The 15274-nt window shown below is 38.4% G+C and overlaps 1 protein-coding gene across 2 annotated transcripts in view; it reads right to left on the bottom strand.

Moving 5' to 3' along the window:
- The window catches only part of prkacaa (protein kinase, cAMP-dependent, catalytic, alpha, genome duplicate a), a 49601-nt gene extending 34442 nt beyond the window's left edge, over positions 1-15159 (bottom strand). Inside the window, exon 1 of one of the 2 annotated variants that reach the window (XM_073837678.1) lies at positions 14268-15159. In XM_073837678.1, the coding sequence (XP_073693779.1) occupies positions 14268-14316 (49 nt within the window). In that variant the 5' untranslated portion in view covers positions 14317-15159. Of the gene's footprint in view, positions 1-4572; positions 4764-14267 lie in introns of those variants that run through there. The other variant, XM_073837679.1, reaches the window with a different exon arrangement.
- Positions 15160-15274: the final 115 nt, after the last annotated feature.

Raw genomic sequence — 15274 nt, 5'->3', positions numbered from 1 at the left:
AAGTGAGAATTTCAAAAATGAGAGTTTTAAAGAGCAGGTCATACGGGTTTTTCGAAAAATGTCTTTATTGCAGTTTGTAACGTAGCTGTCCTTCAATGTAAACTGTCTGCAAAGTTGTTAATTAAAAAAGTGCATTATAAAGATATTGTCTCTCAAAAGAAAGAGTCGATTCTATTGCCTTAACGAGTCATATTTTCGAATCTTCTGCCTGTCACCAATGTACGTGACTTGGTAACACATTAGCATAATCCCACCTGCCCGCAAAATACAAACACTCTGACCTGCCCACAAACTTCTGCTAGTTAGTGTGTTTACATCATGTCAAGAAGACACTGTTCTGTGCTGTGAAAAGAAAGTTTCTTTTGCTTTCATTGCCGAAAGTTGATGTGAAGTATCAATAGTTAAAATATTTTTTTCTATGATACAACAGCATTACAATTCGAACCTTTTGATGTGCTTGTCATTTTACGAAGGACCAGTGTTAATTAAGTTGACAAATAATTTGTCAAAGTAATTTTTTCACTGACGAAAACGAGACTGTGGTGAAATAAAAACTAGTTTTGAATGACAAAACTAAAATCATTAGGTTAGATGCGTACATTTTAACTGTACTATAGCCTATTAATCTATCTGGCAGGACATAAGTCAGCATACATTTGCTGCACATTTCATAAAAAAAGTTCAAAAATGTCAATATTTGGGAGTATGAGTAGAGCAGACATATGGATACATTTGACTCAGTTCGGTTCATTTTTCTGAGCGCATACACCTGAAGCAGCGCCTTTCACACAACACTCTTTCGTGTCTCATGAATGGAGAAATACACGCAAAAAGATTTTTTTGTTTTGATGAAAATGAGACGATCACAAAACAAAAACTTGTTTGAAATTACAAAAGCTATGATGAAAATCTGACATTTTTGTCAATGAATAAAAACGAGACAAATGTTAGGGAGGGACGATTTGGGAAGAGATTCATTCAGAACGAATCTGCTGTGTGGTTAGACGGTAAGATACATACATTTAAACTGTATCATAGCCCATTGATCTCTGCGGCGGGACATAAGCTAGCATACATTTGCTGCACGTCTCATAAAATGTCAATATAGGGGAAGTGCAGACATATGGAATGGAGAAATAAACGCAAAATGATTTCTTTCTTTTTTTTTTGAAGAGTATTCTCATAAACACACTAGGTTATGTCTACTGTAGATTTATTCAACTAAAATGATATTTATGATATTTAGTAGACTAAAACTAAAACAATTCAGATGACTAAAATATAACTAAAACTAAATGTCATTTTAGTCAAAAGACTATGACTAAGAATACATACATACACACAATTTGCTGTCAAAATGAACACTGCCGAGGACTACTTCTCTAATTTTGGAGAGTTTAACGCCAGATTCGCTAAACGTCCGTACCTTCTTTATTTGGACCAACAAGCGTCTCCGAACCACAACATGCAAGTATGATTGATTCGTTATGTGTACATTTTCAAATGAGTGCTCAAAATATTAAGTTTTTGTGCTAATATGTGATAGTAATAGTATACCTAGTGCAGCTTTAGATTTGCATAATTCACTGTGAACCCACTATTTCCTAAGCATGAATTGAATAATGTAGACTGTCATTGTTCTAATTATTTTGTTTAATAATAAAGAATGCAGTGTAGCACACAGACTTTGATTAAAAAAAAATATATTTAATCATTGTAAAATTGCTGTTTATATTGCTGTAGTCTCGGGTAGCCAGACCTTCAGATTGACGGCTGAAGGTCTGGAATTCATGGCAGCTTTAATTGGCCAAGGCCCGCCCATAAGGTGGTTTGATCACAGTTCGTTTCGTTCAGCGTCACGTTTCGGGGTGTAGAAATGCCCCCACAACAACAGACTGGCGTGCAACAAGTCAGTCATTGAAATAACCAGCATTGAAAGTTAACGAAGAAGAGGGAGAACAAGCAGTAAGTCAGTAATTTGTTCACGAACGTCACAAATGTGTATAACAACAACGGCGTCTGCATAAGCACCTTTTAGCAAAACGCGAGTAAATCAGTCTGCGCTTTGTTTCCCGGCGGACCGAAAATAAATGCGACACTCGCGTGTTCCGGATATCCGATCAAATTCAACTAATCAGATGACGTGGGCGTGACGTCTGAGGCTGAGACGAATATTGCTGCACCGGCAGTTATAGGGTTAAATACTGGTGCGACTGGTGCAACTGGTGCGTCTTTTGTCTGTCATTCTTCAGAAATTACAGTAGTCATATTTTGGTTTACAAACTGCATTGATTCATCAGTTAGTCACTCAGCTAATGTATTCACTATTATTGTTTTGTGACGTGTTTACAGTTTAGCAGCTAAACTTCAGCTGTGGGCACGATTCACTTGCATTGTATATGGAAAGACCAATCACAACAGACTTGGCCAGCTGAGCAATCAGAGCAGAGTAGGCTTGTGGAAAGGAGGGTTTTACAAATCGAACCGCTTAGAAATCTTTGTGAAATGACTAATATTAAATGTATATTCTGAGAAAATGACACAATATTAGGACACTTAAAAAAAACAAAAAAAAACATGACCTGCTCTTTAAAGCATAGAACCAAAATAAAATGTGGGAGAGCTGACAAAGAATGACTGACTCAACAGATGCTATAAGACACCACCTGTGAATCAAATGCTTGTAGGATAGTGATGCGCGGATGGCGGTTATATCCGCGGGCGCTGCGGATAATCCGCGGGTCGGGTGGGTCGGGTAATAAAAAAATGCATTCTGATTATTTGCGGGTGGGTCGCGGGTGGATGAGATAAATCAATAATGATACAAATATTAACTACATTTTCTAAAACTTGAACGTGTTTTAAATATGTTTTTCATCAGGCAGATTATTTCATTTGTGCGTGTGTGTGTTTGCCTGTTCTAAGTTTTTACGGTGATATTCCATATAAAGTTTGAAGGGAGTTATGCCTGTGCTAATGCTATTGAGCATGGTAATGCAGCGGTGTAGTGCATTGGTCGCTTTGCGTTTACCCACGTCTCTGATGCGCATCATTCAGTAGTGTCCTGCATTAGCCAAAATCATGACAGTCCAACACATGAATAGCTAATTCAGTCTCATGTTAATAAATTGAAATATTCCCTAAAAACACCCAGTAAAGACAGTGATGTGGTCAGGACCGTGGCGCCGGCTTCTTTTGAAATATATTTGACGATTGTGCCTGATGCGTCCACAGATGCTGCCTGTTCATTCTTACGCGAAAGCATGTCAGGCTAGGCGCGCAGTGGTATAATAATTATTATTATTGATTACTTATTTGAATCAGTAGATTATAATGAAAACAATACCTTAAAAATGAAAAGAAGCAGATTTTTACGATCAGACCTTTCTTAAACTGGTGAACCCCTGTAAACTTCAGTCCAAGCATGTGTTCAAATAGTAAGTTCAGAGCGGCTCTAATAGAGAGAAAACCCGACCGATTTCGTCAGAGATTGCGGAGAGTCGCATCCAGATGTCAGTTAACCTTATTCTTTTCTGCATGGATTTGGCTTAAAATCATGAGTGATAAACGTATAAGTGTGCAGCGATTTGCAGATCAGCTGAATCAATCTGCTGTTAACATGAACCATCAATTTATCATATCATCATGCAAAACTAAGAATTACAATAAGTGTAATATGACGATCGGGTGCGGTTATCTAAATCAGAGAAAAATATAGGTGCGGGTGGGTGGCGGGCGGATAATTTATTTGAAGCTGCGGATTCGGGTGACTCGATTGAGCCCATCGGCGCATCTCTATTGTAGGATGACCTGCAAACTTACCCTACAGTCATCTGAGAGTGGATGAACGGCGCATGAACGGCTAATGCCGTTAGCATTAGTTTGTAATTTAGACTGGCAGGAACAGCAGAACACTGGGACCCCAACAAAGCAGGACACACTAACAGGTTTCCCGGGAGACAGACAACCAGCTTCCCTGGAACTCCTGTATGACGCAGCCAACGCCAGGCAACAGCACAAACATTAGAAGATGAATAAAAAGGGCTTTGTACCCGGGATCTGCGTGTCGGCAGTCCTACATCAATCCACGAAGCATAGCGAGAGGTGCTAATCTAAACTAGATCTCCATATCACCCATGACTTATATCTACAAGATACTTTCTGCTAAACTCAAATCTCTTTTTGATCCCATTATGAGAAACATCTATAATTTGTGGTCGGCCAGTATGGGTTGTCCCAAGGGCAATTTTAACATCCAAAGAGCAGGATAACCAAAACAATGACATGACTTTGTCCTCCACTGGCCAGGCCTTAAATGGTCAAATATTAGCCTGGTTGATGCATCATTATCATTAATCAAAGGTGAAGTATTCAAAATGATAACTGGATGATCTTGCACACTCATTTTGTAGTCAGGCCAGCACTTCCCTATAGATCAAATGGGAAGGTAAGACCTTTAGACATGCAAGTTTCTCCGCCCCCTTTAGCCAAGTCCCGCCTTCCACAGTTATGTCCAAACACTCACTGTGCCAGCAGCCTTAACCCACATAAAGCCTCAGGTCGGTAACTCACTCCAGCAAGAGGCCTCGGACTCATCCTGGGACTGGTTGTAGCCGCCCTCCCCACCGCTAGAGTCTCCGAGACACGGACCGGCCCGCTGAAACAGCCTCTCCGCCAGCCTTTGCAGCACTGACATTGTAGACCGCCGTGGCGTAGAGGCATCCGACTTCAGCACAGAAGTTAGGGTCACTTCTTGTACAAGACTTTTCTACTTTGACCTCTCTGATGATTCGGGACTCGGGGCAGGCAGGGCTGAACCTTCTCCGTTTCCTTGCCTTCCTGTGCCGGGCTCACACACACCCCGTTTCCTCCCGTGGGCTTCCTCGAACAGTCAGGGACTTCTGTTTTCACCACAGCCCACCTTGGTGTTAACCCTTACTGTTGTACCTTGATCTGTCTCACAGCATTGTCTGCCATGTCGTCCTCTCTTGTCCGTGCACACGGTAAAATACAGCCCTCCCCGGCCCACGGCCCCGGATGGCAGCCAGCACCTGTCTCTGGGGATCAGGGCGGTCCACTGGCGATGGAGCAGATATGGATGTGAAGCCTGGCATGAATTAAGCCCCCAATTCCAACCAGGGGAGGGAGGGCTAAAGCCCACCACGAAAAAAAAAAAAAGCAGTCCATTTTTGCAACTGAATGTATCAAGCATATTCAAATGACATGCAGTCACATGCAAATAGAAATCCACTCTTCACACATAGATTCTAGCAGCAGCATGCCACTGAGATCCATTTCACACATATCTGTTTCACCGACACCAACTACGCCTTTAAGCAGGCTAGTCTCGAAAGGGGCCTTGAAAGGTTTTTGACTTTGGATGAAACGGCATTAAATATGGTAGAGAACTTGTATTCTGGGCAGTTGACAAATAACGTACTTGAACTTTGTTCCAAGATTTAGGCGTTTAACTTTGTATGAATTAATGCACATGACGAACAGGTTGTTCACGTTTCACATACTCAACCTTTATTTTCTTTCAAAAGGGAAAAAGTTTAAAACTCTCCCTTTGGGTTCCATCAAAAAGGTGAACATAATATGACGATTTCCATTTTTGGATATCTAAAACTTTTCCTTTCATGCATACCCCACACATTATAGGTGCTTTACATTTTTCACCATGTTAAATCATGCTCTTTTGCAGTTCAGCAAAACATGCTTGACAAATTGAATTTTAAAAGAAGTCACGAAATATGAATTCATAAAGATAAAAAGTTTTAAGTGTAAGTGTCCGATGAATATCACACTAGTTAAGGCTCAATTTTCAAATTATGCTTCTTCAATAAGATTCTTCTTCATAGTGCTTCATATGATTTTATGCAAACGCTTCAAGCTGACTTGGGTGGGTGGTTCCTGAGAGATTCTTTTATTAAAATTTTAATTTAATGAGTAAAACCATCTTATAAATAAATAAATAAATAGCCATGTGATCATTTTATGTAAATATTTTTGGATAATCTCGTCAATTCTAATAAATGAGCTGTTAGAGCCATATAGAACATCAAAAAAAATGTGACCCTCGACCGCAAAACCAGTCAAAAGTAGCATTTTATGGGTCAAAATGACCAATTTTTCTTTTATGCCAAAAATCATTAGGATATTAAGTAAAGATCATGTTCCATGAAAATATTTTGTAATATTCTTACCGTAAATATCAAAACTTACATTATTGATTTGTATTACCCATTGTTAAGAATTTAATTTGGACAACTTTTATTTAGATTTTATTTTTATATTATTTTTTTATTTTTTTGCACTCTCAGATTCCAGATCTTCAAATAGTTGTATCTCAGCTGAATATCGATGTATATAATTTTGAATATATGATCTCACTCTCAAAAAATTGACAATTTTGACTAGTTTTGTGGTCCAGGGTCACCAATGTGTAATATTTGTCTATAATATTATATTCTTTGTATTAAGAGTAATTGCCATTCGATCATCAGTTTGCATATTCTGTGATATATGTATTGCATACTTGACTTTTTATCAGTTTATTTCAATTATAATAATATATAATATATAAAAATACGTATGTGTAAGCAACCAACAATAGTTTGAACTGTAACTGTGTGTTCACACCGCCGCCGGCGAGAGCGTTAACGTGACAGGAAGTCATTCATTTTCAATGTGAGCAGGCAGCGTGTTTTGGGCGGTGTGGGCGTCGGGGAGAGTTGAAGTCAGGTCAACTTTATGGTAATGAGCTATGACGCGGCTCGGCGGCAACCAATCGGAATGTAGAAGTTCACCGCTGAGAGGTTTCCAAAGAACGCAGTCCTGTAAACTTGGTTCCGGCCACATTAGTTCCCAAGGACAATGGAGGAGAAGTTAATTATTGCTGTGGCGGGTTTCCCCATAATCTACGATGTGTCACTGTTTTTAAGTTAGCACTTAACCATGAACACAAAAGCCACACCACACAAATGGCTTTTAATTGGTTTATTTTGTTATCAAATATGTAACTACAATTAAAATTAATTTCTTATTTTCACGTTTAAAATATTAAATGAGGTTAAATTACACCATATTTGTGGTCAGTCTGCACAAGATCGACATGCTTGTTTGCTTTGCGGCCGCTTTAAATACAAGACCAAGCGTTCGATCACCAGAGCGTCAAGGAGCATATTTCGACGCTCTCGCCGCCGGCGGTGTGAACGCACAGTCAGGAGGAGGAAGTGGCTTGGTGTATTTGGTATAATTTAAACTTAAAGTGTAAATGGTTCTTAAGTCTGAAGTTTGTAGTTTTACATCAAATCCATTTTGGAAATGGCAGAGAACGGAAAGGAGCAGATTCCCATTATATGAACCCATTATTATTTACCTATCTACTCTTTTCAATGGAAACTTGGATGCAAATGAAAAGATATGTTTACACAAAGAATTACATTGGACATACGAGCAAACAGAGGCAAACAAGTATCATAAAACTCTGAATAAAATCTAACAGAATGAATCATGTTTAATGCCATTGAATACTTATGACATCAGGCGAATTTTACAATGTTGTTGCAAAACAACTTAACTGTTATGCAATCAGAAACAACTAAACTTATGTCTAACAAAAACCTCTTAGTAAGTTCTACCTTGCTTAACACACTGTATTTTCTGCTTACTTCATGTTACCCAATCATTCTCACATGTTAATGCGTGTCAAGTTAGACAAGTCAGTACCGTGGTAAAAGGCATAGCAAAGTTTTTACCAGGTGAAACAGTTCTGCTGTCGCACTTTGTATATAAAAAAAAGCATGCCACCCATCCCTAGCAGGCTAAAGTGCTTATAAAATGAAGGAATATCCTGAAGACATCTGATGCTGCGATTAAAAAACTCACACAAGAAAGGAAAAGCAAACTTTTGCAACAGGAAAAGAGAGAAAGCAAAAAGAGATTACATCGCCTGAAGATGCAGACAGAAGGCCACACACAAAGTGGTCTTGTTCATAACAGTGGTCATCACATGATGTTCAAGAGACTGTTCAGCGTCAACACTGCAGGCTGGCTGGATCACATAGGCTGCATCATATGACCCCGCCTCCATGACTTTACCAGCCCAGGCCTCCTCCTCCTCGCATCGGTTCCCAAGTGCTCTCTGAAGACTCATGGCAGGCCCGTGTTTATGTTTCGGGTCCTCTTCACTCACATCCCCCTCATAAATACAATTATTGCTGGTTTGACCCTTAGGGTCAGAGATTCCTTTCTCATGAAACCCACTGTGGCTGCGAACCAGGGCTCTTTTTCTCAGCTGTTCCTGGAACATGCTTCCATTTATGATAATATGCAATCATCGTCGGGCTATGAAGTTCAAATGGGCGAGGACACGAGGCTATTCAGCTGAGAGATAAATTCGATTTATTGAGGGATGGGATCAACTGATATCTAAGATGAGTATTGCACCTATGAGGACTGCCTTTGACTTTATTATCGTTTAATGGCGGTTCACTGTCTCTACTGCCAAATAAACACTGAGTTTCGAGAGCCATAGTTCCAACTCTTACAGCCATTGTTCTCTAATAATAATAATAATAATAATAATAATAATAATAATAATAATAGTAGTAAATTTTTCTTGCATCTCTTTCTTGCAAAACTTTACATTCATGATACTTTGCCAAAAAGCAGCAACATGGACTTTTTGCAAAGTCTAAAGGAAACAGTTTTAAAATTAAAAGTTCTTTGTTGGAATGTATGATTCCATGAAGAACGTTCCATTGGTTCCATGGAAACTAAAGATTCTTTTCAGTATAAGAAGGTATTAAATTAAGTTGTTCTTTACACAAACAAAGTTCTTTGAGAACTGTTTGCTGAAAGGTTCTTTGAGGAATCCAAAATGGTTCTTCTACGGCACTGATATGAACCCACCACCTTTAGAACCTTTATTTTTAGTGTTGTTTACTTTGCGTCTTCTCAAGTCTACATTTTTCTTGCAACTCTTCCTTGCAAAAGCTTTACATTCATGATACTTTTCCAAAGAGTAGCACATGGACTTCTTGCAAAGAAAAGAATCATTCTTAAAATTAAAAGTTCTTTGTTGAAATCTATGGTTCCATGAAGAATGTTCCATTGGTTCCATGGAAACTAAAGGTTCTTTTTAGTAGAAGAAGGTTATTTAAATTAAGTTGTTCTTTACGCAAACCATAAAAAAAAACATTTAAGAACTGTTCTCTGAAATGTTCTTTGAGGAACCCAAAATGGTTCTTCTACGGCATTGCTGTGAACCCACCACCTTTAGAACCTTTATTTTTAGTGTTGTTTACTTTGCATCTTCTCTGGAATACAAAAGAAGTTAAGCCGACAAGCAACTTGCGCACAATATTCTAAGTCTACATTTTTCTTGCAACTCTTCTTTGCAAAAGCTTTACATTCACAATACTTTTCCAAAGAAGAGCACATGGACTTCTTGCAAAGCAAGGAAACAGTCTTAAAATTGAAAGTTCTTTGTTGAAATCTAGGGTTCCATGAAGAGTGTTCCATTGGTTCCAAGTAAACTAAAGGTTCTTTTCAGTAGAAGAAGGTTATTTAAATTAAGCTGTTCTTCACGCAAACCAAAAAACGTTCTTTTAAGAACTGTTCACTGAAATGTTCTTTGAGGAACCCAAAATGGTTCTTCTACAGCAGGGGTCACCACACTCGGTCCTGGAGGGCCGGTGTCCTACAGAGTTTAGCTCCAACCCTAATCAAACACACCTGAACCAGCTAATCAAGGTCTTAATATGTATACTTGAAACTTCCAGGCAGGTGTGTTGAGGCAAGTTGGAGCTAAACTCTGCAGGACACCAGCCCTCCAGGACCGAGTTTGGTGATCCCTGTTCTACAGCATTGTTGTGAACCCAACACCTTTAGAACCTTTATTTTTAGTGTTGTTTACTTTGAGGTTAGGGGTGGGCGGTACACAGGTGTCATAGTCAGCGCCGGTGTGACATTGCGCCACGACATGGATTTTCTAATGCCGTCAATACCGTAATAAATCAATTATGTGCCTCGAACGGCTGCATTTACATCAATAATAGCTCATTCTAAATAAAAAGGCATTACATTTTCTTCAAACGTTCAGTTGTGGTCTGAATATCTGTCCTTATACTATATTTCTTGTTGTAAATAAAAAAGTAAAACATATTTGTATCAGCTTTGCAGGTGGTTGGTAAAAAGGGGAGTGGCCATTAAACGACACCGTGAAGAAAGGTCTGTAGCCTATACCAGGGGCGGAGTGGCAATCGGGACGACCGGGATTTTCCCTAAGGATTTACACAGCGGAACACAAATTTTAGGTCATATCGCCCAACCCTACTTTGTGTCTTCTCTGGAATACAAAAAAAGTTAAGCCGACAAGCAACTTGCGCACAATATTCTAGGTCTACATTTTTCTTGCAACTCTTCCTTGCAAAAGCTTTACATCCATGATACTTTTTTCAAAGAAGAGCAAATGGACTTCTTGCAAAGACTAAAGAAACAGTCTTAAAATGAAGTTCTTTGTTGGAATCTATGGTTCCAGGAAGAACCAGGGTTTCTGCAGATATGAACAAGTGAAATTTAAGACTTTTTAAGACCTTTTTAATACCACCTTATATGAAATTTAAGACCTAAACCTGTAATGGAAATAGATATTATATTACATGCATACATGTAATATTTAATGTGTTTAATGTAAAAAGTAAACAAAATTTCATGGCTGTCATAAATTAAATTTATTACTACGATATACAGTGAACTTTTCATATCAGCAGATACTATTCCACACAAAACATCCCCATAAAAGTACCACTAGAAATATCTGATGTAAAAAAAAAAATTGCGATCCTTGTTTGGAACTATTTTCGTTGGTGAAACAGTGGAAATATTTTGTCTAATATGTAAGTAACTACTTGACTAACTACTTGTTTATTGAGCCAAAATTAATGTAACATTTGTAATTGTGAGAATTTTCAGCAAAAAGCTCACTTGGTAAATTACTGAACTATATCATGTTATAAATAAACTATACATTTTAAATTTTTACCTCAGTGTGTTTCTCACAAATAGACCAGAATTACACTATCCATCATCAATTTCTGTTTACGTTGAATGTATTAAAATAGGAATCTTTCTTGCCTTTCTATGCTTCGCTAGTTGCTTTTGTCACTTTAATCAGGCGGTTTGTTCGGTCGGGCAAGAAAAAAAAACATTTTAAAAGTATCTCGAAGGCTGGCGGTCAGCTAGCTCGACCTATATTTATTATTATTATTGATAACATTATATACAGAAAAGGGTAGTTTGACCTGTATTCTGCTACTGCGATTCTGTCTGAAGACGCAGTAACTTCCACAGAGAAAAAAAATCTACAGTTGTTAGCAACTGGCCTTAGCCAAGGCCTTATATTCATTTTTTTTTTCAAGCTAAGTATTGTTAAACTTGCACTTCCTCATAGCTAAAAAGTTAAATCCATTTTACTTCTGCGGTACAATCCGAGAGAGACTCGCGCCAATAACAGAAAGCTGATTGGCTATTGCATGTTGGTCTCATTTGTAGTTTAAATACAGCAAATTATATTTGGAATAGTGAAATAAAGAACTACAACACCACGGAAACAACAAAAAGAGAATTTAAATGAGAATTAGATGTAGCGTTACATGGACATCGGAAAAATAAGACCTGTGTAAAATTATTTAAGACCTAGAACAGCAAATTTAAGACTTTTTAAGGCCTTAAATTGTGATTTTTAAATTTTAGACTTTTTAAGACCCCGCGGGAACCCTGAAGAACGCCCCATTCCATTGATTCTATGGAAACTGTAAGACTAAAGGAAACAGTCTTCAAAAAAAAAAAAAATGGAATCTGTGGTTCTATACAGATACATTTTATTGGTTCCATGGAAACTTTTCATTGCGCTTTTCAGTGGGAAAAGGATATTTAAATTTAGTTGTTCTTCACGCAAACAAAAAGAATGTTCTTTTAAAAACTGTTAATTGAAAGGAACCCAAAATGGTTCTTCTATAGCATTTCTGTGAACCCACCTCCCTTACGAACCTTTATTTTTAGTGTTGTTTACTTTGTGTCTTCTGGAATACAAAAGAAGTTTCAATTCAACAAGCAACTTGTACACAATATTCTAAACCTTCAGGAGCCATAGGATAGCTTTGTCTGACAAACATACAGAAAAGTAAGTAATTATAAGTAGAAATTCTTGCCTTTTAGCACAGTTCTCATGCACACTTCCAAATACTCTAGTTTGGCATTATAATGCAACATGAAAAACCAATGGCGCTTGGCATAACTGATGTAAAATATCAGTATCTTCATGTCGTCTACCTAAATGTGACCCTGGACCACAAAACCAGTCATAAGGGTCATTTTTTAAATTGAAATTTATACATCATCAGAAATCTGCATAAAGTTTCCATTGATGCATGTTTTTTTTAGGATAGGACAGTGAAGGTCTATGGCGAGATTCGACTACTTGAAAATCTGGAATCTGAGGGTGCAAAAATTTTTCTAAATACATAAAATCGTCTTTAAATTTGTCCAAATTAAGTTCTTAGCAATTAATCAAAAATGTAAATTTCCTACTGTAAATATGAATAATACAAATATATTCATGGAACCTGATCTTCACTTAATATCCTAATGATTTTCAGCATAAAAGAAATCTATTTTGTATTTTTGGCTTTTGCTACAAATATACCTGTGCTACTTAAGACTGATCAGTAAATAAAGAAGCCTTCAAGATTTATGGACTATATTCTTAGTGCTTTCTGATGAAAGTGGAGATTAACACTACTAAGTGTTCAGTCTCTGTATGGAAAAGAACAGCTTGGACAGATTTCAAAGTATCTTTCTTTTTCAATTAAAAGCATGCAGGTTTTGAATGACATAAGGGTGAGTAAAAGATAACAAAACTGTATTTTCAGGTAAACTTCTTGCAAAAAACAAACAAAAAAAACAATACGCCTACATTTGTTTTCCTGCTTCAACATGATACAGAAATAGAATAAACCAACAAATGTGTCCTAAAAGCTTCATGGCTTGTGTAACATTAATCAAAAGGGTCTGGAGAGATTCACCAAAACTTCCTGACAACCTCAAGTGTTTACACAAAGAATCCTTGAAAACACTTCCCTAGAATCACTCACTGGTCATATCTTGTGCAGAAAACCCGAACCCATTTTCATATCTTTGCACCGTTCTATCAAGCAAGCTACTGACAAAACTGAGTGACATTTTAGAGCAGCCATAATAACCACTAAAATAAATCTAGAAGGTAGTGATGTTTGTCAAGAGGTCATTAAACGGTTATGACTAGTTGCAGAGGAAGTGAATGAAAAACAGATATCGTTTTGCGATTTGTTTGATTTCAAGACTCACTCTCAGTGTCATAATCAAGGACACCTCGAGTTTGACAATCACATTTAACTGTAACATCTCATAGCAGTCAGTGAAAGTGATTTAAGAGCACCGGCCTTTATTTGAAGATTATATAGGGTCCTTAACAACAACAAAAAATTGCATTAACTAACAATCATGTTACTAAAACCATATGTGACCCTGGACAACAAAACCAGTCATAAGTCACACGGGTGTATTTGTAGCAATAGCCAACAACATATTTATGGGGTAAAAATTTTCGATTTTTCTTTCATGTCAAAAATCATTAAGATATTAAATGTCCTACCGTAAACATATCAAAACTTAATTTTTGATTAGTAATATGCATTGCTAAGAAGCTAATCTAGACAACTTTAAATGCCATTTCCTCAGTATTTAGATTTTTCTGCCCTCAGATTTCTGATTTGCAAATAGTTGTATCTCAGCCAAACACTGTCATATCCTAACAAACCAATCATCAATTGAAAGCTTATTTACTAAAAAAAAATTACTCTTATGACTGGTTTTGTGGCCTAGGGTCACATATGACTTTTCTCATGTGGAGCACATAAAGAGTTATTATGACCTGACAGCCTTCCTCACTCTATTTTCACATACATACAAAGTTAATGTGCCACGGTCATGTCCCTTTGAGCTCCACAGAAGTCAGTCACACAGGTTTAGACGGACATGTGTGCGTGTAAACAGTAGTTTTGTCGTTTTAGCGTGAACTATACCTTTAACTATGATGTCAGATCGTGTTAGTCATTCATTGAATGAAAAAGAATGGCCAAGATGGGTTCAGGCAGGCGGTTCACTATGCTTTGAAACCCAGCCTGAGTGTGACTAATTCAAGTAAACACACAAGCACTTACCGCTCTCCATCTCATTGCCCTTGTTCTTGGCGGTGGGCGCGTTGCCCATGATTGCAGGCCAGGTATAACAGATCTAAAACGACTTTTCTTGACGCCAACTGTCTTCAGACTCCGTCCCCACACTGCTCATACGATTTCTGCGTCCGTTGCAACTAGCTATGTCTGATCATAACTCGCTGGATCACAGTATGCTGTCAGATCACATAAAGTAAAGTGGAGGTTGATAGTAGCTGGTTAGTTGGTTAGCTAGCTAGCGAGCGAGCGCTAGCTAGCTAACAGTAGCTGTCTGGTTGCAGTGCTTGGGGTTCGGTAACGTCTCTCAGCTCTGCTGGGTCGGGACTAATCCGTTGAAATAGCACGAAGAGCCCGTCTTCTTCTCCTTCTCTCGCTCTTCTTCCTCGCTCTGCTAACCCTCAGCGAGGCCCTCGACTTTCCTCTTGAGCCCTTGTTTTCACCGTCCGTGCGCGATTCCTGTCGCGGCACGCCGACTTGACTGTGGCTTTTCGGTAGCGTGATCGTTTGCTTGTTTATGTCGATAAAGCAATTTGGTCGTGTGCACTATGTAGTTCGCATAATTCGACAGTCAGACCCCTTCCATTAATCCTCTATCCACAGCTACAGGGAACTCCTGCTTCAGCGAGACCTTCGCGATGGCCATTGGCCGTTAGGCTTGTGACGCGTTAGGAGAGTGCGCAGCTGATTGGACGAGAGCCCATCAATCAAACACAGGGCGAGCGATGATTGGCCAACACATATCTGTCTGTAGAATTTTTATCCCACCCCCGCAAACTGACAAATAACGTCATCTATTTTTATTTCATTAACACAAGTTTCTCTGTCCGCGTTGCGTCTTTGTAAGCAGCCGCGGTGTTTTGCTCTCTCAGCGCGGAATCGGTTTCATTCATAATCCTTTGATGAGCCTCTGCGGTGTGTTTGTTAGCGAAATGGCCGCGCAAACCCCTCCCGCTAGACTAATCCGTGATAGGCTGTATGACGTCAAGACGGTC

The sequence above is a fragment of the Garra rufa genome, chromosome 1 (assembly GCF_049309525.1).
Source record: "Garra rufa chromosome 1, GarRuf1.0, whole genome shotgun sequence".
Classification (NCBI taxonomy): domain Eukaryota; kingdom Metazoa; phylum Chordata; class Actinopteri; order Cypriniformes; family Cyprinidae; genus Garra; species Garra rufa.
The sequence above is the reverse complement of the archived record's forward strand: the minus strand, read 5'-3'. Positions and strand labels throughout refer to the sequence as shown.